Consider the following 25,409-nt stretch of genomic DNA (forward strand, 5'->3'; position numbering starts at 1 on the left):
AGGAAAAAAAACTGGAAGTGATTTAGGGGAGAATGCTGATGATTATTTAATAAGGAAAATTTATTTAACATTAAACCTGTTTTTTCTAATAAGAGTTTTTTTTTATCCAAAAATATTTTTCGGACCTTTTAAAGTATAAACTTTACTCTCCTGAAAAATTTTTGATTCACATTTTTTTAAATAACGCTGAATATATATTAAAAATGTTCTTTTCTGGTCTGCCTTGTAATAAAGTTTCTCAGATAAATAAAATCTATTAAGTTCAGTTAAAATTTAAGGCAACTAAAATCTAACTTAGATTTTACAGTCACGAGATCTTTATTAAGAGTAAAACCTTCTCACATTTCAGTGTTACTTTGTATGAAAATGGATCAAATATCAATCTATTAATTAAAGTAAATAATGCTACTATAATTATACCTTTTTTGATATTTTTGTTGCACAAGTGCAGATTTGCCAAGTAGTGCTGAAGAATAAGATAGCAATGATCACTCTAATTTTATTTACGGAATCTAAGAATGATTTATTAGGTAAAAAAAAGGCGAAATCGATAGTTGGCAAATCAATGGTTAAGTATAACATGTTAATTACTATTACCATGAAAGCTGAAGCTATGTGAACGGTAAGAAACATCGTGAACGAATCGTTCAGAAGCATTGCTACATCACACAATTGATTCTGAAGATATACTAAATGTTTGATCTCAATAATAGCTAAACTAATATTACCATCAAGTCTTAGTTGTTTTAAAAAATAGTATAGGCTTGATAATCGTTTCCTCACAAGCAATGCCGTAGCGGAGAACTGAGAAGCGGACAAGAATACACCCACAGATAAAATATAGAAGTAAAGTCCAGTGACATGGATCCAGATAACATCGACAAAATAGTGATAATATACGATATAAAGTAATAAACAGGCGACACCAATGATGTTTATCTCCCTCCAATCTGAACTCAGGGTTAACCAATGATTTTTCGCACATGAAAGACGGTCGATATCTCTTAAGGAGTGTAAGATTTTGTTAATCGCTAAAGCTCGTGAAGATGATGTTACTACACACCCCAGTATTACAAGATGCATCATCGTAAACCACAGTGTGCAAATTGATTTCTCTAATGCTGCTGAATGGACCATAAGATGAAAACAAACTAAGGAGATGTCATTAATTGCAACAGCAGCAAGTAAGGTTACAACAGTAACTGAAAAAAACCCATAATAAAAGGACTTTCTTGAAACAATCATTTTTAAGGTGGTAAGGAAAAAATCCGCAGGACGAAGAAATGAGAAAGATTATTCTAAAATACCGATCGGTCTGGGAAAAGAGTTGGTTTGATGCCATCACATAAACTAAAGGGGAGTTCGGTGAAGACCGGAATTGTATAAGGATGATCGCTATAAGAGTGATAGAAAAAAGACAGATATTGATTCTTCTAAAGTCGTCCATTAATGAACATTAATGGAATAAATAACCCGATGCAACACTTGGCCACCATTAATGGACCATAAATTGTGCCATCAGTGGTTCAGATATTGAGAGGTTATTATAAATACTTACAATTACAATGCTTCCCAAAGCATACAATTACAACAATAATTATATTATAAGCATAATATTTTAAACAAATTTATTTTTCGTATTAAAAACAATATATTAATTAAAATATCATTCCGGGTCTGAGTATTGTATCCTCTTCTGATGAATCTTATTTCTTGAAATTATTAGAATTGAAAAATCTGAAAGAGTATTCTTCCTTAATCATTCTTCTTTCAGTATTTATACTAATATCAATTCCTAATTTATCACAATGTAGGATCGTTTTATCCATTTTTACATTGTTCTATATTCTGAAATGTTCGACTGTACCCGTATTATATCGGATGATGATATTGTGTATTCTATTTTCTATATTTTATATTAACAGTTCACATAACTTATTTTTTATGTATTATATGATAATAAAGTACTATATACTTTATTAAATCAGTTGTTGATGGTAATCCATGGAAAGTTTTAACATTCTTTTCTGTTATAACTTTCTAAAAGTTTGTTAGAAGTTCTTCCTTAAAACCTAGTTTCTTTGTTTGTTTTTTTTTTTCATAATGAACCTTAGTAGTTTGCTAAGAAACAGAATTTCAATTACACTCAAAAATTTAATTTTCATGTCTCAAGATTAATAAATAAAAATCAAAAAGTGAAAACAAAGATTTGTATAGTATGCCCTATGCCATACATAGTTCTTTTTTTAAGATTTAGTAGTAATCACAGGTTTCTCGGAATGTTCCTTAGTGATTGAGATAATCATCCATCCTTTAGAAACAAAATGAACAGAGGCTTATTATGTTGATATCTTTGCCACTTATGCTGATAAAAAGAATGGTGAAGCAAAAACGTAAAGTTGTTTTGACTCATTTGACCAAATTGGCTGCAATAATAAATAATAAATTAAAAATTAAAGAAATAAATATTATGTTGAGAGAGATGAGGAGAGGGAGGGAAAGAGAGAGAGGAAAATGGAGGGAGTAATCAAAAACCCTATTTGGAATGTGTCAACCCACTAGTATAATATAAAATATTAGACATACACATATATATTATCTATTACTAAGGTTTAATCAAAATTTAAGTTGTTAAAAAGTTTTATTTGATGTGACCAAATTAAATTGTTATTGATAAGTCTGTTCATATTTATCCTTGTAATTGAGACTACTCCAGAAACTATATCTGTTTTCAAGAAGTCCTTCTTTTATTTGAAACCCAGATTTGCTTATGTGCATGTAACGATGTTTCTTGGAAGTCCATGTAGGCCAGAGGCGATTACTTTCTGGTGATACAGGTTTTCTGAAAAAATTAATAAAATTATTTCTTCCTCATCAGTCAGACCATGACTTAATTTTAGGTAACATAATTACTTTAATTCAGCATAACTTATCGTTTCAGTGAGTAAAAGATTTTGTTATCTATAATAATAATAATGTGAACCCCTATGACTCATGGAAGGTCATGGGTTCAGTACTTTGTAAGGAAGCACTGTTTTTAAAAACAACGGCTGTGACTGACAAACCAAGGAGGTGACTTTTTCAAGATCACGGTAAACTACCAAATTTTTCCCCAATTATGGGTACCCACTTTATAAGGCTGGGTGTACCTCAGGAGGCCTCATTAACCAACAGGATTGACTTACGGCTACAGTTTAACAGCTGGCCAGCTGGATTCAAAACCGGATTCTTGGAGTTAGTAGCATTGTGCCTTAAGATGGTGCCTCCACACTCCCTTATCATTACTATATTATATAAATTTAGTTTATGATTTTTATCAATTTTTTATTGTATACATGTTGCTCTGTGGCAAATGGTGAATATATCGATTGTAGTCCTTTAACCATTATGTACTTGGTCTAACGGCCAATACCCAGTTGGCAGTTATAAAAGCTTTTGCTGTGTGTGTTATGTTGTTTGTTTTCACTACAGTAAGAACATTTTATGTTTTTTAACCGTAACTAATAACACAGTAAGAACAGTAAAAACATTATTATTAAATTTAGTAAAAACATTTTATTTGTGTCCACCACCCTCGCGTTTAAAATTATCTAATCTAGTTTATGGTTACTTGCCCATATTTGACAAAATTAGTCCAGATTTCAACCAATTTTATGGATAATTCAAGATCACTTCCCTTCAGGTCAGGCGCAAAAGTCTTGAACCAAATGTATAAAATTTCTTCGGAGTGTCCTGCCCCTGAAATTATTATACTTAAGGTAATTATGAGTTATTAATAAAATCACAAATACACACATAAATATTCTTAAATAAATATTTCTGTGATTATTTTTCATAAGATATTTGACAAGTAATAAAACCATAATTAAAAAAAAATTAGATGTAACAATGTATTTTGTTCTTTAAGGGCTTACCTATTGCTAAAGTTTTATTTTTTGGTGTATAGGAATATTCACCAATGTAGTCAAAATAGTAAAAATAAACATCTCCCGTGTGTTTGTTTGCAGCATCCAAAATACCAGCAGTGAACCAACTGTCAGAGTATGCCTGAAATATTAGGATTCAATGTTAGGAGTAATGATAAAAGCTTTAACATGAATAAAATCTATATTTCCGTTTTTTATCAGTTAGTATACATTGAAAGATATGTATTTTTAAAATACGAATTTGGAGGCTTGGGTGTTATTAAGTGCTTAATAAGAGAAATTCTAAAAATATGGTGGGAGATAAATAGTAAAACTATTGTTGTGTTATGATATCTTTCTCACTACGGAATTATGGAAAATTTTAGCTAGAAAATGAAAAACATCCAGAATATTTAAATTGGATGGTGTTATATTGGAAAATTGGGTCCACCTTTCAAAATAAAGACTTCTTGTAGATTGGAAAAAGAATTGGAAAAGTGAGGAGTTCAAATAAGCACAAACTAAAACTTATTGTAGCAAATGGAAGAGAATACCCAGTATATCAAGAAGTGAAGAAGTCATAATACGTGACTGACAATTAGATACTGTTCATATATGGCTACATTCCAAGAGGCCTAAAACTGCCCGTTTGCGAAAAGTCTATATCCCAATATCTCGCAATCAGTAAAATGCATGCTGCAAGAATTCCCACAACTCGAGAAAATTAGGACTATTGGGAACTTTGAAAGAAATTAGTAAATGCCGAATCTTCACTATGCTCAAATTTTTGAAAATTTCATGTTACTATGTGTTTAAATCATTCCTGAACATCAATTGTCCTCTGAAGTAGAGGCAAAAAACTAAAACAAAATAATAGCAGTAATAAAATTGTGCTAACAAGAGTTATATTCAGCCAATCTGCAGCGGTGATTTCCTTATTGCCAAAATAGTACTGCTTGATTTTCCTTGTTACTTCATCAGGATTAGAAGCAGATGAAACATACTGATATGATATAGGAGCCACCTTCTCAAAATTGTCATTATACCACTTGAAATCCATATTGTACTCCAGAAAATCTATAATGAATTAAAATCTTCAATCAATTATAAATTATAGGCAACAGTTAGTATTAAGAACATTTTACACATATTTAAATAAATATGTGTTCTGAAAAGAGAGTTTTTTATTGCTGTTTTTGGTTTAAGCGCAAAGCCAAACAAATTTTTAAAATCTGAAGGAAACTTTGATTAGTCAAGTTTCTATTTGTAAATATGTAGTGTTTTTGGCTTATCGAAAAATAATATTATTTCATATTAAATTTGTTGTATAATATTAATCTACACATGTACAGTACCCACTGTTAATAACCCATAAACATTGTTGAAATATTGTTCATAAAATGTTTCATCTTATTCAGCATTAGTTATTCAATTGCCCCCATCGAAAAAGACCTTATAATAAATTTTATAATATAGAACTTAGTCTCAATTATATATCAGTATATGTCTTAGCAAAACTCACATCTGCTTCTCAATAATCCCTCTCCAGAAGTCATTCCAATCAGGAGGGGGACAGGACTATGTTCCCAACTCGATATTGGACCAGTTAGGAAGGCTTCAGAACCCTTAGATTCTAGCACTGGTTGAAAGAGCAACATCAATGGGTCAATTTGCCACTCCTGAAAAAATACATTGTTATAAATATTATATTATTTATTAATAAAATTTGAATAGATATTTCATTATAAAAATTGTATTTGAAAACTTAATTTATCTTTTTTTTTTTGGAAACTATTTTTGTGAACTTAAAACTTATATACAGAATTGAAAACATCTTAACAAGACATTTTAAGTAATGTGTTTCAGGAATAGAAGTGATCAATCTATTTATACTACATTAAGCTCTAAAGTTTAAAAAACAAAATCTGTGTTTCTTACACTCAATACTAATTAAAGTTCTATTCCAACAAAAACTAAGAACAATAATATATCTCACATCCACAATGAAAATGGCACAACTCAAAATGTACCAAATTCAGTATATAGCAATTATTCTCAGGAATCTCTTCATAACTGGAGACTACAGATCCTGCTCTAATGCTATTGGTTGCTGTTTTACAATAGCCAAGTACAATGGGAACACGTATGATGTATAGAAATACATTTGTATTTAACATAATAATAATTAAAAAACAAAAATCTTAAAATGAGGACTTATTGTTTTTATTTCTTAAATGAAAACATGAACATTTTCTTAAAATGGCATTTTTTGAGTTCTTGGAAAATTTAAATTAAAAACTATTAATTTAATTTTATACTTCTTTCCATGCTTAGAAATGCAACATCACTGAATTTATCCAGTCCAGATTATAGGAAATACATAATTTCTTCATAGTTGAGGCTCCAATCTTCATAGTATTTGAATTTTTTTTTTTTCCAGTATTGATTCAGTTTTCTTTTTAACACAAGATTATGGGGAAAAACTAAATTTAAAGTATGATGAAACCAAAAAAATCAGTCTTAGCTTTTAAATGAGTGGGTTATGATAAGTAATTTCTAAATCTGATCTACTTTCTAGATCTAGATCATTAATTTTTGGAAACTGTATGTTGACCCAGTTATCTTTGAAATCACTAACAGTTAACAGAATAATTAAGGACACAGACTGGTGAGCTGTTACCCGATAGTTTTGAGACTCGTAGCTTTCTGATTGGGATCTTCTAAATTTATTCTAATAATTACTATGTGTCTCATACAGAGTTTAGCTCTATTATATTAGAAAATTTAAGGTTAATTAAAATTTATGGCCTCATAGTATCCATACCCTAAAGTGCTCCATGAGCCCTACTAGCTCAGTAGCATTCATTTCTTGCAAACAAGTCACAATCTCTCTCGTGCTGTTGAAGCGACAAGAAGCAAGGCTTGTCAAATTGCTAGCCCTGTTCCTGGCTAGACCTGGTGGCAGAATCGTCCAGATATTGTAGCTTGAACCACTTTCTGCAATAGCACCATGAAATAGCCCTGCAGACATGATTGGTAAATTCTTATTTTTTTTTTTTTTCAATCCAGTAGATATTTTTAAATCATATGAAACAAAATTATTTTAATAGTGAAATTTAAGAAAATATTTGATGGGGTCATAGACAGTTTTATACATCTTCTTACTTTTAAACTGCTCTTCAGAATGTATTTGTTTAACTCTCTTCTTTGCACAGAGATATTGGTATCATTAAATTGTCTAATTTCTTAAATAACTTAAGAATCGATATAAGACTATTCAAATCATCATCTAACAGGTGGTATTATTATTATAAGTAACTCTTGCTTGAATGAGAAAAATAAACATGAGTTAATATGAATGAGACTTAAGGATATCTGGCAAGATTGAGAATCAAGCTAAAATGCACAGCTTTGTTCTAATATTTTTTAATTCTATAAAATATACTTCTTGTTTTTTATACTCCATAAAAATGATATAGTATAAAAAGTTATGCTCCATATCATATTAAAAAAGTAAGAACAGTAAATTTGTAAGGGAATATCTTTTTATAAAATCTATATAAATGAAACTATAACATATTATTATATTATTGTTTCATATTGATGCCAAATCCTTTTTATTGTAACTAAAATAAAGAAAAAAAATCTTTCTTTTTTTATTCATAATAAAGAAGTTTAAAAAATGAAAATTTTATAAATACAACTCAATCATTCAAATAATTATTAGAATATTTTACCAATGAATTGTTATTATTACTAGTCCAATAGCATTTTAAACGCATTTGTAAGAAACAATAGTATAACATAGAATTTTTATCATTGTGTATGAAAGCTACTTAAAAAAAAAAATCAAAACTAATGATACTATACAATGAAAACCATTTATAGCAAAAGTATATCAGTAGGGAAAGAAACTTTATTTTTAGAGAAATGTTGCCCAAATATATTAGATCCCTTTAAACAGTACATGCTATAAATTCTAATCCAACTATGTTATTTTTTCTTTTCTCTATTAATCAATCAGTAGAGAATTTTATTTTCAAAACCATAAGTCATTATTATCAACTTCCAGATTTTTCTTAAAAACCTAGTTAGGATTGGTGCTGTTCTACAAGCTAGAACTAAAAGCTTCCCAAGTTAACTCTCTTTTGTGAAAGTTCTCGTAAAACAACTCCTTGAGGTAAGGGATACACTTTTTATATATCCACACCTTTCTTTTCCTTTCTACCTTATATGGCTGCCCAAGATCAATATTTTCGTATCTTATGGTAGGATCCTGCATCAACGTAGTTGTTTCTTCTTTAGGAAAAGCTTTGAGTCAGCATCATTATCTTTGAAAACAGCAGATCTTGTCCAAGCTGCCAAACACTGTCTCTCAGTAGCTTCATTGACTAGTTATGTACTCTATAGCAGGGGTGGCAAACTTTTCTGTTTATGAGATCTACATTTTATCTCATAAGTGTCTCGGTTGACTTGTCATAGGCATCGTCTGAGGAGGAAGAAGGGGGTGAAATGCACATTATGTTTAAAAAGTTTTTGGTATCAGGTACATTCCAGTGAGGTATAGGTAGATAAGTAATATATGTTCAAAACTATTTTTTATTTTTTAAATCACGTTTTCGAGATATAGGCTCATGAAGAAAATAAATTTCCAGACCCAACTTTTGTTAGCAACATTCCGTTCAGGCGTTACCTAAAAAATTAGATTTTCCGACCCTTATCAAGATAGATTTTGAATAACTTAAAATGCAATTTAATTTTTTTATCAACTTCAACAATTCACTTTTGCGTTTTTTTTTTTTTTTTTGGGCCAGAAAAATTTATTATGAAATAATATGACTTACTTTTTGCTAATCTTTCAATAGCTTGCTGAGTACACATCGTTCCGAAGTACAGATACACGGCTTATCTACCAACGTAAAAAACGACAATTATTATTCAAAGGGCCAAAAAACTCACGTTCAGGGGAATTAAAAGAACATGGATAATTAATAATTTCCATATGAAATATGTCTGAAACTATTGCTAGAAAGTTTTGTCTTCTATAATCGCTTCAAAGTTCATAGTACACGGAATTCCACTCTAGACATTGCGAATGATCGATGATCAACCCAAATTGACTTCGCGATCAACTTGTTGCCACCCCTGCTCTATGGTAATGGTTCCCAACCTTTTTTTAGTTGGTATAAGAAATAGCGGGACTTCTACATTATCATTTGACACGCTGTTTTTAAGGGAGGTAATCTGGAGATAAGACCCGAAAGTAAATATTTATTGACAATGCTTATCTTCTCTTATAACTTAAGCTAACGAGAAGTCAGGGCTAATTATATTATCATTCAGCTTCGTCGCCGAATGTTCATTTAGCAATAGATCTCCCGAAGAAAAGCGTCATAAATACTTTAGAGGACCCCTCTATGATGAGTAGTTATCACATTCATAGTTCAAAAACCCACTGACGTATTTCTATTTCCATCATGATGCAATCCAAGACCACACCGACAATGTCAAAATTCAAAACCAACTTATAGAGGTGTTAAGACAGTTCCTATTCTTTGCACAATGTTAACCCTTCCTGGTCAACATACTGCCTACGTGAAACGTTGGTGTGGTGCGGCCATGTGTGATCCAGCCTTTATAAGTATTCAGGTTTGGGTAAAACGACATTTCTCTTGCCTTTGATTATTGAAGATCCTTGTCTATTTCCCCTAAATACCTGAAATCAATTCAAAGTCTCTCGTAACAGACAAAAGCCAATTCTGTGGTTGTCCTAAATTGACCTTAACAAATTAGAAAAAAAAGGATCATAAAAGTTTTCGACGACACCGTATGCCCCAGCCACCGAGCTGGTCAAGACTTATACTAAATTAATATACGATACCTCTGCTTAGTGGAGATATAACATGATGAATGACACTCGCTCCTCCAGCACTTTCTCCAACCAAAGTTACTCTGTTTGGATCCCCTCCAAACTTAGCAATGTTCTTCTTTACCCAACGTAACGCCATAACTTGGTCCTTCATACCTTGGTTTCCTGGTTGTTCTTGGTCTTCAAAGCTTAAAAAACCTGCAAGATACAAAGTGATTGGAGAATGTCTATACCTATTACCTAGTTTGTAGGTATTTTGAAGAAATTGACATATTTTCAACGATTAGGCTTTATGTATGCATTTTCCTAGAATGTCTTGATACGACGATTGTAAAAAGATTACGAGAAATGTTATTATGCCGTTTGTTTCTAGAATGGCTTAATAGAATTGTCTCATTTTTATTTTTTGTAATAATATTATTTTATGAAATATGATTTCTAATAAGAATCAGAACTACAGAAATTAACTCTATATAGCGCAAATTAATTAACAAAGAGGATCATACATACCCATTATTCCCAGCCTATAATTGATACCTACAACAACAACATCATGGTCCATAAAGTAAATTGGACTTATCTTTGATTTGTCTCCAGCTATGAAACCCCCACCATGGATATGAACCAGGACAGGAGCGCTCCCATTTGTCTACAAAATACCGGGACATTTCAATTAGTGCAATATTACTAAAAAAACATAAATTTAATTTCACTGATAATTGTTACACGTATGTGGTTTTCTGTAAATTTTATGTAATGTCACTATAAATATTTTATTTATCATTTACAGTTATTATAACAAATGAATTTACGTCATACTGACATCATGCGTAAAGACAGAGAGGTGCAGACAATCCTCTGATCCAATGACCTGTGGATTAAGCTGAAACATGTTGTACTGGATGCAAAAAGGTCCATCTTCTGTGGCATTCCTTATGCCAGCCCATGGTTGTGGCTCCTCTGGAGGCTGCGACAAAAATTTCATCCAATTATACTAAATTAAATAATTTTTTTCTAGAGATGACCTATTGAGTTGCAATTCCATCTCATGGCGTACTTTAACTAACATTTTTCGATTTAAAATGTGAATGAAATCTGAAAAAACGAGGACTTGGGATAAGTTTGGTCAAGAGCTTGAACAAAACTATAGAGAAAATATTAGGAAGTCTGGCATATTACTAAAGCCTTGAAGGGTAAAGGGTCAAAACCGGTCAGGAACGTTACTGACATGCATGGGAAGGTAGTGACCGAAGAAAAGGAAATGCTAATGGTCTAGAGGCAGTTCTTCCAGAGAAAATTTAGAATGGAAGAACGTCTTCACCATAACTACAGAAACTGCAGAAGGAGAGGTAGAGTAGAGGACATCTATCCTGAAGATATAGACGAAGCGATTGGGGAAGGCGAGGTGGAATTGGTAGTCAACAAAATTCATCTAGGAAAAGCTGCAGGACCAGATGGTAGAGGTCCAGAATTTATAAAATATAGCGGCAATGAAATTAAATGTCTTCAAATGCTGTTCCAGAAGATTTTGGTCCTTAAGTTTCTGCAACGAGTATGGGAAAACAACATCATAATCCCAATTTACATGAAATGTAATCAAAGCGAATGTGGTAACTATAGGACAATATGCCTTTCCTCAGTAGTGTACAAAATATACAGTAGGATATTAGAACAGCGACTGCGGGGCATTGTGGAACAAGACAATGAAGAAGAGCAAGCGGCTTTCTGACATGGAAAAAAGACCCAGGACCACATTATGTTCTTGAGAATGATAGTAGAGAAAGCGTGGGACTGGGGAAAGACAGTCGATTTGGCATTCCTGGATCTGAGAGCGACTTTTACTCAGTCCAGAGACGGGCTTGGGACACACTAATAACAAGAAGAGTACCAGTAACTTTGGTAAGTGCATTCAAATCAGTTTATCAAGATCCAAAGGGCATTGTAAGACTTAATGGTCAGACATCGCGGCCTTTCCACTTTTATAAGGGAGTAAAGCAGGGAGACAGCCTAAGCCCACTACTGTTTGTCTACCTTATGGATGAGATATGGGAGGTGTATAAAAGGAAATGCCCATGAGCACTAGTAGGTTTTTGGAACCTAACTCCAGTACTGTCTCAAGCGATGGTATATACAGATGATATTGTACTGATAGCTGACTCTTGAGAGGCTCTTCAGATATCATTGGATGAATGGAATGAGGAACTGAAGATAAGATACTTCCAAATAAATCCTAACAAAAGCAAAATTATGTGTGTCGGAGGAGAAAACAGAGCCTAGAACGAATAATTATACGTATCTAGGGACCATAATAAGTAAAGATGGTAAAATAGACCAGGAGGTTCCAAATTGAGTGAAGAAGGTCAATGGAGTTTACCATCAGATTTCCAAAACTCGTATAGGCAAGCAAAAAGTAAGTAGAGATGTCAAAATACTGATATTTAAATCCGTGTTCCTCCCTGTTCACCTGTATGAATTAAAAAGCTGGACAGCCCTCGACAAGCATGTAGGAAGGATAACGTCTGCAGAAATGAGATTTCTCCGAAGAATAGTTGGTAAGACCAGAAGAGACTATGTCAGAAATGAAATGATTCGGGAGGATTTCGGTGTGAAATCATTGTAAGAAACAATTCAAGAGCGGTAACTGAAGTGGTATGGACACATTTGTAGAATGGACGATGCCAGAAAAGCCAGGTGTTATTTGGAAGCTAGGCCGGAAGGAATACGGCCTCGTGGCAGACCCAGGTTCTCTCTCAGAGGACTCTGATTACATTGTATAACTAGGGCAGCAAGAGGACGCACCATTCCGAAGATGAGAAGTCTAGCCGGAGACAGGGACCGGAGGCTAGATTGACTGATACTGCGACTCCACTCTTGACGGCACACAGGAGTTAGAGATAGAAGATAGACATTTCTACTCTTTTTGGAGTTTTTTACGGCATGAACATCCGTCTTTAATTATTTATTTATTTTTAGTACTTCGTGTATGCCGTTCTGAAGTCGGTTTTCATTTCTAAAATAGAAAATGTTTTATTGAGTTTTTAAAATTATTTCTAGAATCCGGAAGGTTTTTCAAAAATGCCATTATACCATTACGAACTATTGGTTCGTTTTATATCAAATGCCTGTTTTTCTCAGGAAAGGTTATTTAGTACAACAGCTTTATGAAATCAAAACAGTTTTATTCAAAATACCTTTTTCCCAAAGTGTTATCTTTACAACTTTCCAATCCCAAAACTGACAATTCAGAGTTTTCTGAATAAAATGCCTTTTTGAACTCCGTGTTAATGTTTCTTGTTTCTGAGGCTGTCGAGTGTTCAAGTTTGAACTCATAAAAAAAGTACTCAAAAATAGTGTTAAATGTATTTGCGTAGTCATATTAGATGGCATACTAAACAATGTGCAATCAATTGGAACTATAGTAAATATTATAAAAACGTAGAGGATAAACAAGGGATCATTATAACTTGTAAACATAAATGTAGTAAACAAAAATGTCTACTGATCCCACTGAATTTCTAAAATAATGAAAACGAATATTTTATATGAAATGTCATACCTGATAAGGGGTCTTATCAAAGGAACCGCCTCGCCTAGTCAATGACCCAAGTGGCAAAACATTAAAAGTAATATATATATTTACATAGATACCAGGGAGGTACAAAGACATTATATCAGTCCCCGTCAGGTACATAATATAAATACATAGAATATAAATAGATAGGTATAAATATATGAATAAATTAAATATAAAATGAGTACAGTGAACCCTTGGTCGGCCTTGGAACTGCTGAGGCCCCGTATACGGCATTAGAATATCAATTTTTGTTTCACATGGATATCCAGAAATGAATGATAATGAATAAATATGGTATAAAACTTACTTTGAACCTGAGTTTTCCAAGAGGAGGCCTGGCGAAGGGTATACCCTTGTAGGACAGGAATTGTCGACCGGACCTAGATCTGGAGGTGAAGCCTCGGACAGCTCCAGCTGTGGTATCCACAATAGGACCATCGTCGGCAAAAGCGGTTATTGCGTACAGCAAGAGTAAACTAATCTGAGGCATATACATCGTCCTATAATGATGTTGATAAAAATTAATTGAAGGATATCGAATAAATAATTCGACATGATAAATATTATCTTATCAGTTATTAAAATTTATACCATATTTCTTATGGTCAAAAGCGTTGTCGAATGTTTATCTTAATTTTTAAGAATCAAACTTATTATAATACCTTATCTATCTTTATTTTATCTTTGTGTTCCCGGTATAGATTTATATTTCATGTACATGAAATATTATCACTAAGATAAAAAAAAAAACAAAAAAAAAAACACGGGAACATCATCTTAAATTACAAAACGATTTTCGTCAGGGTTAACAGTAAAAGTGATTATCTGCTATCGTTCTGAATGCTATTGTTTCGATGATAACCTGGCAGATGGAGATCCCTAGTTCTCTGCCTACTCCCATCTTTTTTTCGAGAGTAGGCTGTCTATCCTTGGGACCTTTTTTCGTTTAAGCTTGTCATCTAGCTAAATTGCTTCCAGATTAACTTTACGAATTTACGGCTCAAACTACTTTTTTACTGAAGGAACTAATTATGGGAAAAATGAAAAAAAAATGTAATAAATAAAGTTAGATAATACAATAAAATAAAGTTCCAATTGAAATATTATAACAGGTTATAATACCGAAACGTCAAACCGTCAAGACATTAATTTATTGCTTACTGGGAAAATTATCCATACATACGAAAATGGAGGAATTAAAGTCAGAGTGATATAAATAATAAAAAATAAATCTGCACCAATACAACTCATGAAGTAGATCCCTCACTACTTCATGAGTTGTAACAGTACTTTGTAAGGAAGTACTGTTAATAGACCAACGGTTGTGCAAGGACGTAATTTGGTCTGAATCACGCTCAACTGCCAAACTTTTCTTCAAGAAAGGTGCCCACTTTATGAAGCTGAATGGATTCCGGAGGCCTCCTGAACCCACATTGTTGACTCAAGCCTACAGTAACAGTATAAATAATTATCTGTCACAATCGGATTCAAACCCGGGTCCTTCAAGTTATACGAGCACATTAACTTTCATTTTATAATTTATATAACTACCTACTTATTGTGAGAAACCAATTGTGAGGTTTAATTTAACAGTAAATACAATTTTTGAAGTAGATGACAAATTTTAAAACTCCACATAATCACACTTCAACCACCCTGTGGAGGAGTGGGGAAATGGACACATTTATTGTTTAGCCACGAGCCTATTGAATCTAGTCGGGAGTTATATATAATTGATGCGTGGATAACCAGTGGGACTTATACATAAGCCCCACTTGTTATCCACGCATCAAAAACCGTGGATCACTACTTCCTATATTCTCTTGTATTATATATTTTTATTTATAAGTTACAGCCTGAAACAGCTGTTACTTCGATGTTAACTGACTGAGGAAATTAGCTGATCAAATTTATGTAAAGAGATGTACCAAACTCTATAAAGCCAATATTTTACAGCGTCCCGCGTGTCAGGTCTAATTTTTTTCTCTTTTTTTTCGCCGATACCTAAGTTTTATACAAGTATATTTACATCCATATAGTTTCTTATGTATAAATTTATATCTAATCGAACAATATTCATTTTTGTGACTTACCTCTAGGGTTGATCATTCAACTGTAGAGCCTGTTTAAGATTGTATGGCCTGTAGAATATTTCTTAAACATCTCACTAATGTGATTCCCAGTGCAACGGCCTCGCACTACTACCTTTCTCCGCCCATAAATTATTTGTACGCCGTCTCAAATTTCCTATCATTTCTACGAATCTTCATTTTGAAAAATAGGCCGTATTTATGTATACATTTTTTTAGTTACGAAACTTCCGGGATTTTGAATAAAATCACTTCATAATTAGAAATCGTATGGTCAATAATTAATAGTCAATGAAATACATTATTAGTGGCCATGTGGTTATGGTTGGAAGGTATTCGTGGAAAAATCACCATTCATTATCAAATTATTAAATTAAATTGATATGTGTGAAACATCTATGATCTAGTATCTTTTGAGTAATCTTCTTATCTGGTCATACCTCATATAATCACTCTCAGAGAATATATCAGATAAATATTATACCTTAAATGCCATCTTAGTGTCACGAAACATACATTGAGATTTCAATGATTAAATTTTTAAACTGCATCTTAAAGTAGTACTTTTGCAGATGTTTCATGCCTTAGCCATCAATCTATTAACAATTAAACAAGTAAACACTTTTTGTGAATATTAAAAATAAAGTAAAATGATGTGCAATATACCTTTAAAGATTTTCAACTATCTTTAATATTTAATCTTAACTAGTTCAAAATATTAAGTAGGTATTATAGTTGTTTAATTTAGAGGTGGAAACTAGAGATGTATAAGGCCCCTCGCCACTGGGAGTGGAAAACTGCGAATTAATTCGTCCGAATGTGCATGAAAACGCACGAACGATCCAAATACTAGGCTTGAGGGGGGGGGGGAGGGAGCAGCATTCACTGGACCCGTATCGTTAGTCTATTTTCGTCAGAACATTTGCGAAGTGCGAACCGAGCCCGTTCTGCTGGGATTTAGTTGCAAACAAGTACGAAAAAAGATATTGGCTAATGTTAATTTTGCTGTGAAAATAACTGTAACATAAATGTACAGCCCTGGTGGAAGAAGATTACGAATGAAATGAACTTACGAGGTAAATTACAAGTGATCATCGTCGATTTGAGGATTATACCACAAATGAGAAAATCAACAATTTTGAATCCGAATTCTCGAAAAATTTTAAATACTTCAAACAGTCTGAAAATCAAAAAACTAACCACTATAAACATACATTCATGCCCCAGCAAACTAGTGTTCCATTTATTTTGGAGATAAAAATATCCAGGACAGGAAATGAAGTGGTCTGCGAACGAGCTTGTCCAAGCTGAAGACCTGGGGACATGACAGAGGAATGACGAATTTACGGTTCAAACTACTTTTTTACTGAAGGAACTAATTATGGGGAAAATGAAAAACAAATGTAATAAATAAAGTTAGATAATACAATAAAATAAAGTTCCAATTGAAATATTATAACACTTTATAATACCTCGAACCGTCAAGACATTAATTTATTGCTTACTGGGAAAATTATCCATACATACGTACATGGAGGAATTAAAGTCAGAGTGATATAAATAATAAAAAATAAATCTGCACCGCTACAACTCATGAAGTAGATCCCTCACTACTTCATGAGTTGTAACAGTACTTTGTAAAGAAGTACTGTTAATAGACCAACGGTTGTGCAAGGACGTAATTTGGTCAGAATCACGCTCAACTGCCAGACTTTTCTTCAAGAAAGGTACCCACTTTATGAAGCTGAATGGATTCCGGAGACCCACATTGTTGACTCAAGCCTACAGTAACAGTATAAATAATTATCTGTCACAGTCGGATTCGAACCCTTCAACCCATTGGTGGTACTTCAAACATTAATTTAAACTAGAAGGTCTCGTGGCCATCTTCTTTTCAGACGCCTCGGAGGATTATCAGGGATTGTTAAGGATGAAAGATTAAGAATTAATGGGTTAGGATGGTTAAGGAGTTTGGAATAAAAAGACGCATATCTGGTTTGGGTCAAATCTGCAACGAATGGGATGTTAAGGTCTTTATGAATGAGTTTATTTGTGACGTAATAAGGATAAGCATCAAGGATTTTACGTAGGATTTTGGATTGTAACGATTGGATGCGGGAAGAATTTGATGGTTTGGTGGAGCCCCAGAGCTCAATTCCATATGTCCAAATTGGTCTGATTATTGTAGTGTATACTAATTTTTTGTAGTGAATGGGAAGTTTGTCAAGTAAGTGTTGTAGCAATCGGAATCTACGAGCAGTTTCTTGTCGTTTCAGTCTTGTGTGTGGATTCCAAGTAAGTCTCTTGTCAAGATGGAGTCCTAAGTATCGAATCTGTTCAACAGGCGTTAGTGGTGACAAATTTTAAAACTACAAACATATTAGCAAGCTATTGAGGTTACCATATCATTTTTCTTCCAATAGTTTAGACTTCTGGATGTATGTTTTATATTGTCACTTAAAATTGTTTAAAATATCCCTTAAATTCGGATTTTAACCCTCTCCTCTCACATAAACACCCGTGTGTCTTATTGACTTCTTTAATAAAATGATTTCGAATGACTAACTCACAATAGAATGGAAATTTAAGTACTTCTGAATTATAGTTTATTATTAAAATAATAATTTAGTTTAATTTTTTTGCAGTTTACCTTGAATTTTCTTCAACAAATTCTGAATACAGGGGTACTGTATTATCCGTGAACCTTAAATAGATCATTCTTTTATGGGTTTAATGTGTACAATAATAAAAGGGAAATGCAAATAAAAGAAAGAAATGTCAAATTATTTTGGTATGGGTAATATTTACACATTTTATTCATAATTATCTTTGTAATTGAGACTTTTCCAAAATGTATTTCTCTCTTCAAGCAGTTTTTCTTTGAGCATGAAGCCATTGTTATTAATGTACATGTAGTTATGTTTTTCTTCAGACCACTTTTCCCAGTTAGATGTACTTGTTGGAGAAATGGCTTTTCTAAAAAAAAAAATTTATGAAAATTTTAAATTCGACATATTTTATGTTTTTATTATAATTTATTATTTTATATTTCAGACAAGAATATTTCAGAATATAAGCTAGGAAACTTGGTTGCTTAAGAGTTGGATAGCTCTAGTGTCTACCCAACCCATAAACAACCATAAGACTTTTCATAACTTGTAGGCGGCTCATACAATCAGGACATAACTAGAATCAAAATTGAATTCTTTGGACAATCCAAGTGTAAATTATATTATTATATTAAATGAATATTATTGTTGAGTGTTATATTGATTAAAGGTTTTCGAGAATGACTACAAATAAACACATTTTAAAGATATGAATCAAAGTTCAACCCAAGTTACTCTACATTGAGGATAAGGCCACTTAAAGCTATTTTTATTGTGCCTTGTTCAGAGACAGATGCGTCAACCGATTGAGAGCAAAGCGGAGAGAGAATCCAAAATCTAAAATTTCCCAATAATCTTGACGGAATTTCCCATCTTACCAAAGGTGTAGTTAGTATTCACAAAAACTTTCCCTTTTTTAAATTATTTTTGTAAAACTTAACTTTCTAAATAGGGAATATAAATAAGCGATTTTCAGGATAATAACCTCTTTGAATAATGTTTATTATTCATATTATATTAATATGATATTCGATGGATATTCGAAGTAGGTTATCAAATATCAAATTTTCCAATTTTTCAGATTTTCAAATTATTTGGCGGATTTCATCCCTTTCTTGCCTCTACTTTAACAACGTCCCTGGTATTGATTCATGTTCCGTATGTTCCTTTTCAATTCGTGTACATGCACAACTGTATCTTATATGAAAATAATAATGTTTAAACCAAAAATTATGTAATTATAGAAAAAAATAATAAAAATAAGAAGCTACTGTGGAGGTTCCACCTGCTAACGAGAGCCCAGAGTTAAGTTTATTATTTTCATGCAATCCTTTTTTATTTTTTTCATTCTCTACATAATTCCGAAAACTTATTATATTGCTGGTCAGACACTTTAATATAATAATAATTAGTATTAATCTTTGTTTAAAAATAAATGTTATATTTAATACCTAAGTAGGTGTCCCCAGAAAGTAAGAGTCCACCTGCCCTTTAAAAAATAATGATCTATTCTATCTATTCTAGAGGATATTGAAAGATATATAATATATGAATGTAAGATACATTTTTGTGTAATAAATTTATCAAGTAAACTAAATATATTTATTTACCCATATTTGGTAAAATCTGTCCATATTTTTACCATTTTCTTCGAAAATTCTTCTTCATTTTTTGTAAGATGATACGAAAGGTACCTGTAGTTCCAAATATAGAACATTTCATCACCATGGGAAGCGCCTGAAGAAAAAGAAAAATGTATTAAATAAAGTTTTTAAACTTTATATAAGATTCACTCTTCCTAATCCTCGAAATATATTACTACATATTAAACAGTTATTGTAGATTAATACCGCTCTTAATATTAAAGGGGTTGTTCCGGGTAACCTACGGCAACCGAAAGGTTGAATTGGAAAGGCTCCCATCAGAAAGGCAACACCAGCGCCCATGTGGCCAGCAACAAAAGCTTGCCTTCTCCTGCGCTCTCTGTGGTGAGAAGCAACCGAGACTGAGAAGAGAGCCATCTTGTCTTCTGGTAGAAGCAATCCATTCTTTCTTTTTCTCTCTCATCAGGAATCTACCATGAGTGAGTAGAACTCCTGGAGTTGTTCTCAGAAGCAGAGGGGAGAGAGGCCTAAGAATGTGGAGGGAAGAAAGAACCATGGAGTAAGTCCATCTAGCAATAGTTCAAATCCACATCATCATCAACCATCTCAATTTTAGATCTACAATTTCAATAGCCCAGTCATTCAAAATTGTTCAAAAACCATCCAATCAAAAATATTTTCTTTCGTTCACCCCCTACACCACTTGTAACATAAAAAATAGAATTTTATTTAATTGCAACTCATCTCCAATTTTTAGGAATGTAGGAATATGTTCAGACTGACCATTTCTGTAGGAAGTCCCGTTTGCACTTTAAACAGATTTTCTCAATTACTGATTTTGTCATTTTTTTTTCGGTTTCTACAATAAATCTTTTAGATCTTTGGTCGCCCGAACCTCCAAGCCTGCCTGTCTTCGGCTGCTGCTTTGCAGCTCTTTCGCATCTTCGTTGATTCTGTCTATCCATCTGGTTTTTGCTCTCCCACGTGAGCTCTTGCCTACTATAATAGCATTCATATTTGTGTAGAGGCGTCCTGATGAATTGCTTCTAGTCACATGGACGGGACCATTTTAACCCTTTGCCTTCATATCAGGCAATATTGATTGACCAGTATCCGCAAACAGTTCACTGTTAGTTCTCCTCCTCCGTATGTTAAGGCTCTGGTCCCAGATTGCTCCTGTAATTGTAAGGAGGACCTCTGCTTCTCGATTCTGCTTTCTAAGGTACCTGTTAGAGCCCAGGTCTCGTAGCCTTATATCAGAGCTGGCTTTATCATGGCATTATTCACCCTCGGCTTCAGATTTTTCGGGTTTTCAGTATTCCTGTCAGATAGAAGAAGGCTATGTTTGTGCTTGTTATTTAATGGTCTTTGTCAGATATTATTTATGACCCGTTGATCATTTATTGAGGTTATTGTGGAACCGAGGGTGTTTGACACTGTCAAATTTCGGAAAGGATTTACTATCCACGTAGATCATGGATCACCATCACGTTAGGGTAGATTCTACCATTATATTAACCAAATTATTTCTAATTGATAAATGAGTCATTTTTCATCCCATGACACGTTATGTTGAATGTATATAATATATTAATTATATCTAATATATTTAGTATATCTCGAGTGATTCTATAAAATTATATGTAACTTACCGAAAGCTAGAGTACGATTAGGAGGAGCCAGAGTAGTACTTCCTAAGTAGTCGAAGTAATAGAAGTAGACGTCTCCTGGGTGTCTGTCCGCTGCCTCCATGACACCAGCCGTTAGCCATGAATCCGAATACAACTGCACATCATCAAGGCAAACAATCATGTACAAATATCAGAAAGATTAAAGATATCAGTTACTGCAGTCTTTCACCGTACATTAGTAACATTCTCCCAATTCGATTCAGTTATCACTCCTTCACCAAAGTAGAATTTTTTGATCTTCTTGGTTAGTTCATCGGGATTGGAAGAACTAAATAAGTAGTCTACTGAGAACGGAGCTATTTTCTCGAAATTGTCGCTGAACCACTTGAAATCCATTTTAAGTCTGAGAAAGTCTGAAATAAAATATTGAAACATTATTTAAAAGCATATCGTTTGTTTATTAAAATGTTTTATCACAGCCTACTCACACTTGGTTCTTACGAATCCTTCTGCAGAATTCAGCCCTATGAGGAGTGGTACTGGAGCGTGCTGCCACTTGCTTATCGGTCCTGTTAGGAAGGCTTCCGGCCCAGCAGGCTCTAGGGTTGGTTGGAACACCATGTATGGGTCTACCTGCCACTCCTGTAATGGATAGTTACTACTGACATACATAGTAAATAGATCAAGAATTGTAGAGTAATTTTTATGTTTTAACTAAAAAGCTGAAGGTGCACTAGGAACAAGACGGGAGGATCAGCAATAGATCAATAAATCATGTTCCAATTAAGGATAGATGTCGATATTCTGAAAGTTCTATTGCAGTTCCAATTATACTATCGTATCAGTATTTTATTTTGCTAATGAGAAATTTAGAAATGAAATAAAATAACTAAAACAAAAATCTGTAATATTTATACTCATTGGCTAAATCAGCGTTTTAGAAAATATTCAATGTTCTAAACATGAATATAAACATAGGATGTTTAAGGGAAAATTTAATTAACTTTTATCTATGTGAATTGAATGGAGTTCTTTTCATTTGTGTATGGAAGAACAGATATAGTCATGTTCATTTTTTGGAGATTCGGTGTTTTAAACAATTCTTCATTAATTCTAATATTGAGGCAAAATCGAAACAATAATATATATCTCAATCGAGTTACATAGTACATTTATATATCATCAAGTTACCGTAGCTTAAATTCTGTATATTTCAGCATTTTTTTATTTTTTATTTTTTATCAAAAACACTCGTATCCAAACTGGTCTGAGTATAAATTTCCAATAATTATACTTAAAATTTTGACTGTAGATAGTATGGACAGCAGTTTTGAGTATAGATTATTTAACTTGTACTCAGCTTGAATTTTGGAGTATTATACATTAGATAATAGATGGTAGATAATGTAGAGTCAAAAATAAAATTTCTTTATTAACTGTACAAAAATAAATGAGACTAAGACTATAGGCTGACCAAGTGCAATAGACAGGGAAAGGATATTTCAGTTAGTATACTCGTATATTGAACAGAAGACAGGGAACTAGGAAATTGGGTTTATTACTTTACGTTTGTTTGCCTTTTGGGCATCGAAAGTAGAATTGTTTAGTTGCCGAGATTTGTGGAATAAGTTCGAACCACAACAAGCCTTGTTTAATGTTTGGTTATTGGGAAACAAATTAGGATAGTTTGGAAGCTAAGGAATTAAGAACCGGCTGGAAATGTTTACAATATTGAGAAAGATTGCTGATTAACTCAGGCGGTGACCGTTGGTTCAAGCCGTCTATTCAAAAGATAAAAATTATTTTCTCAAATACCTTAAATAAATGGTTTAATAACTCTTTGTACTCAAACATAATATCAGTAAAGAAATTTTGAGTATGACTTTTTTCTTTTTAACAAAACGTACGGAAGGACACGGTTCAGTCCAGGTTTACACTCACTAGAAAATGTGCAAGTTCCTTGATGATATCTGAAGGATCCTTTCCGTTGAGGCAGGCAATTGCTTCCTTCGTGGCCTCCTGAGGGCAGGACAGCAAGCTGGCCAATCTCTTCGCCCTGGACTTTGCAAGACCTGGAGGACTTAAAGTCCATACGTTGTAGCTGCTCCCGCTCTGGGCTATCGCTCCGCTGAACAATCCTATACAAAACAGGTACTGAGAGGATTATTCAAATGCTCATTCAGAATATATGTATATTTTGTACAATGAAGGGTTCTAATATCTTTTTAAGTATTAGACATAAAAATTCCAATACACTACTAATGTTATAAATTAGTTTCACTTAATGATATCCGATGGAGCCAGTATATATGTCACAGTTTGATGATAAAAATCGATATTTGATCTCTAAGGTAGATGATCGATTCATGTAAGATGTTTAAATAACAATTGCAGAGTCACAGGATTTCCCTAAATAAAGTAAGTAATAATCAAATCGCTAAACTTTTAGTGAAAAGACGAAAAAACATTTATTTAGTAAACCATGCATTAATATGTATTATTATTTATTAATTATATTCACTAAAAATTTCAATAAAAACATCATTTTTGTTTTTTAAATCCTAGCTTAAGTACCTTTTTTATTGTTAATTTGTTTCGAATAAATAATTTGTGTTTCAATGAAAAATGTTGTATCACCTACTCTAGATTTAACTGTTCGTGGTTTACTAAATAAATAATTTTAATATCTAAACAATTTTATTTCATCTATTTACTTTAACAGCTAAAGGATTTGACTAAATCACTAACTTTTTTGGGGGGGGGTGGGAGGAGAATCACCCCACAAAGTTATTTTATTGATAACCTACCTTGGGATTTGATCAAATCTCCATTTCATACGACATACATATTCATTTCTTAAAAGTAGAAAAACTTATGTTTCGTTCTTCTATATTCATTTGGTTCACTGCAGACTCATTTAAAAGTCCAATCAAATTCAATCAATTTTCAATCTAAACTGATGCGTTGAAATTTCCAAAATCATCAATGAGTTCTGCTAAACATTTTCCCTAAGCATCATTACAAACTTTGAAATTAAAATTTTCAACAGTTCTTATCAATACTTTTTCTTTAGAGATGTGTAACTTAAAACATGGTCTGATCTTAGAGGTCTGAAATAGGTATGGCCATGCTGACGTAACGAAAAACAAAAGTATTTCGGCTTATTAAAAGATAATATATTAACGGGTAGTGAATCTAAACTTTTATCGGCACATTAATAACTCAAATCATAGTTTAAAAAAATGTTATTTACTTGAATTCGTTATGCAATGGGTTATATATTTAATGCCTCCAGCTCCTTAACGAAAATAATGTGTCTGTATGCGGTCAGTCTGGGAAAAAAACGAAAAGTCATACCAAACTGAAATTTCATATTTTAGGCTCCTATATTCCAAGGACGTAACGGCAACTGACCTGAAGTGCCTCATTATAGAATCGATTTTTCACATTTTTCCGAATTTCTCAAAAACATCTCTAATTATTTTGATTAAACTTTGAATGAAAATGTAAAATTAAATGTTAGTTAATATTAAATACTCTTTACAAAGGCACGGAACAACTGAGAGAAATGATGAAGTAGCTTCTGGCATTGTTTGAAGAGTTGAGTTGGTCTTTATCCGAACTACCAGGGCGCTGTTTCATAATAAAGTACAAACTAATACTATTAGTCTTGTCGATTTATCTTAATTCAATTACACAGACTTGTACAATAGTAACTTGTACTTTAGTATTTTTTAATTCCTGTAATATCTCTAATAGTCATCTCTATCATGAAAAACATAAGTATTAGTATTATTACCACACTAGTTTCTACACTTGTACTATCAACTAATACTATTAGCTTTCATTATGAAACAGGGCTCAGAAGACGAAACTTATGACAAAAAGAAGAGTGTGAAATTAACAACTATAAGTTGGTATATGTTAAAGAATATCTAAATATTGATTCTATAACAATTCTATAACAGCATTCAATAATGCTTAATATAAATTTTATTAAACTGGTATATCTTTATATTTCTGACGTACGTTTGGAAAGTAAAGTGTTAAGATTTTGCTATGACAAATATTGTTGAAAGTACTTTTCCGGAAACGGTTGAAATTGGAATTAATCAAATTGTCAACTG

The 25,409-nt window shown here is 32.6% G+C and overlaps 2 protein-coding genes across 2 annotated transcripts in view; both read right to left on the reverse strand.

The window, feature by feature from the left end:
- Positions 1–2,622: 2,622 nt before the first annotated feature.
- LOC136797101 (juvenile hormone esterase-like) lies at positions 2,623–15,725 on the reverse strand. Its single transcript, XM_067052699.1, has 11 exons — positions 15,442–15,725; positions 13,656–13,848; positions 10,598–10,741; positions 10,285–10,423; positions 9,787–9,972; positions 6,730–6,926; positions 5,428–5,584; positions 4,804–4,982; positions 3,915–4,047; positions 3,615–3,738; positions 2,623–2,842 (listed from the first exon to the last, which is right to left on the reverse strand). The coding sequence occupies exons 2-11, from the start codon at positions 13,842–13,844 to the stop codon at positions 2,668–2,670; spliced, it is 1,623 nt and encodes a 540-aa protein (XP_066908800.1). The 5' UTR covers positions 13,845–13,848; positions 15,442–15,725; the 3' UTR covers positions 2,623–2,667.
- A 2,491-nt stretch (positions 15,726–18,216) lies between these two features.
- The window catches only part of LOC136797102 (esterase FE4-like), a 20,649-nt gene continuing 13,456 nt past the window's right edge, over positions 18,217–25,409 (reverse strand). The window contains exons 6-11 of the mRNA XM_067052700.1: positions 23,224–23,420; positions 21,771–21,924; positions 21,517–21,695; positions 21,304–21,436; positions 19,658–19,784; positions 18,217–18,414 (exon numbers count right to left, since the gene is read on the reverse strand). Of these exons, the coding sequence (XP_066908801.1) occupies positions 18,252–18,414; positions 19,658–19,784; positions 21,304–21,436; positions 21,517–21,695; positions 21,771–21,924; positions 23,224–23,420 (953 nt within the window). The 3' untranslated portion in view covers positions 18,217–18,251. The remainder of the gene's footprint in view (positions 18,415–19,657; positions 19,785–21,303; positions 21,437–21,516; positions 21,696–21,770; positions 21,925–23,223; positions 23,421–25,409) is intronic.

The sequence above is a fragment of the Halyomorpha halys genome, unplaced genomic scaffold (assembly GCF_000696795.3).
Source record: "Halyomorpha halys isolate HHAL.00 unplaced genomic scaffold, Hhal_1.1 Scaffold286.1, whole genome shotgun sequence".
Lineage (NCBI taxonomy): Eukaryota > Metazoa > Arthropoda > Insecta > Hemiptera > Pentatomidae > Halyomorpha > Halyomorpha halys.

Excerpts from the sequence above, each read along its gene's own strand:
- LOC136797101 (XM_067052699.1), bottom strand. The coding sequence starts at position 13,844 with ATGTATATGCCTCAGATTAGTTTACTCTTGCTGTACGCAATAACCGCT. Across the intron at positions 5,585-6,729 it reads GGCTCATGGAGCACTTTAGG|GAGTGGCAAATTGACCCATT; the intron begins GTATGGATACTA and ends GTATTTTTTCAG. Across the intron at positions 3,739-3,914 it reads AAATAAAACTTTAGCAATAG|GGGCAGGACACTCCGAAGAA; the intron begins GTAAGCCCTTAA and ends TAATAATTTCAG.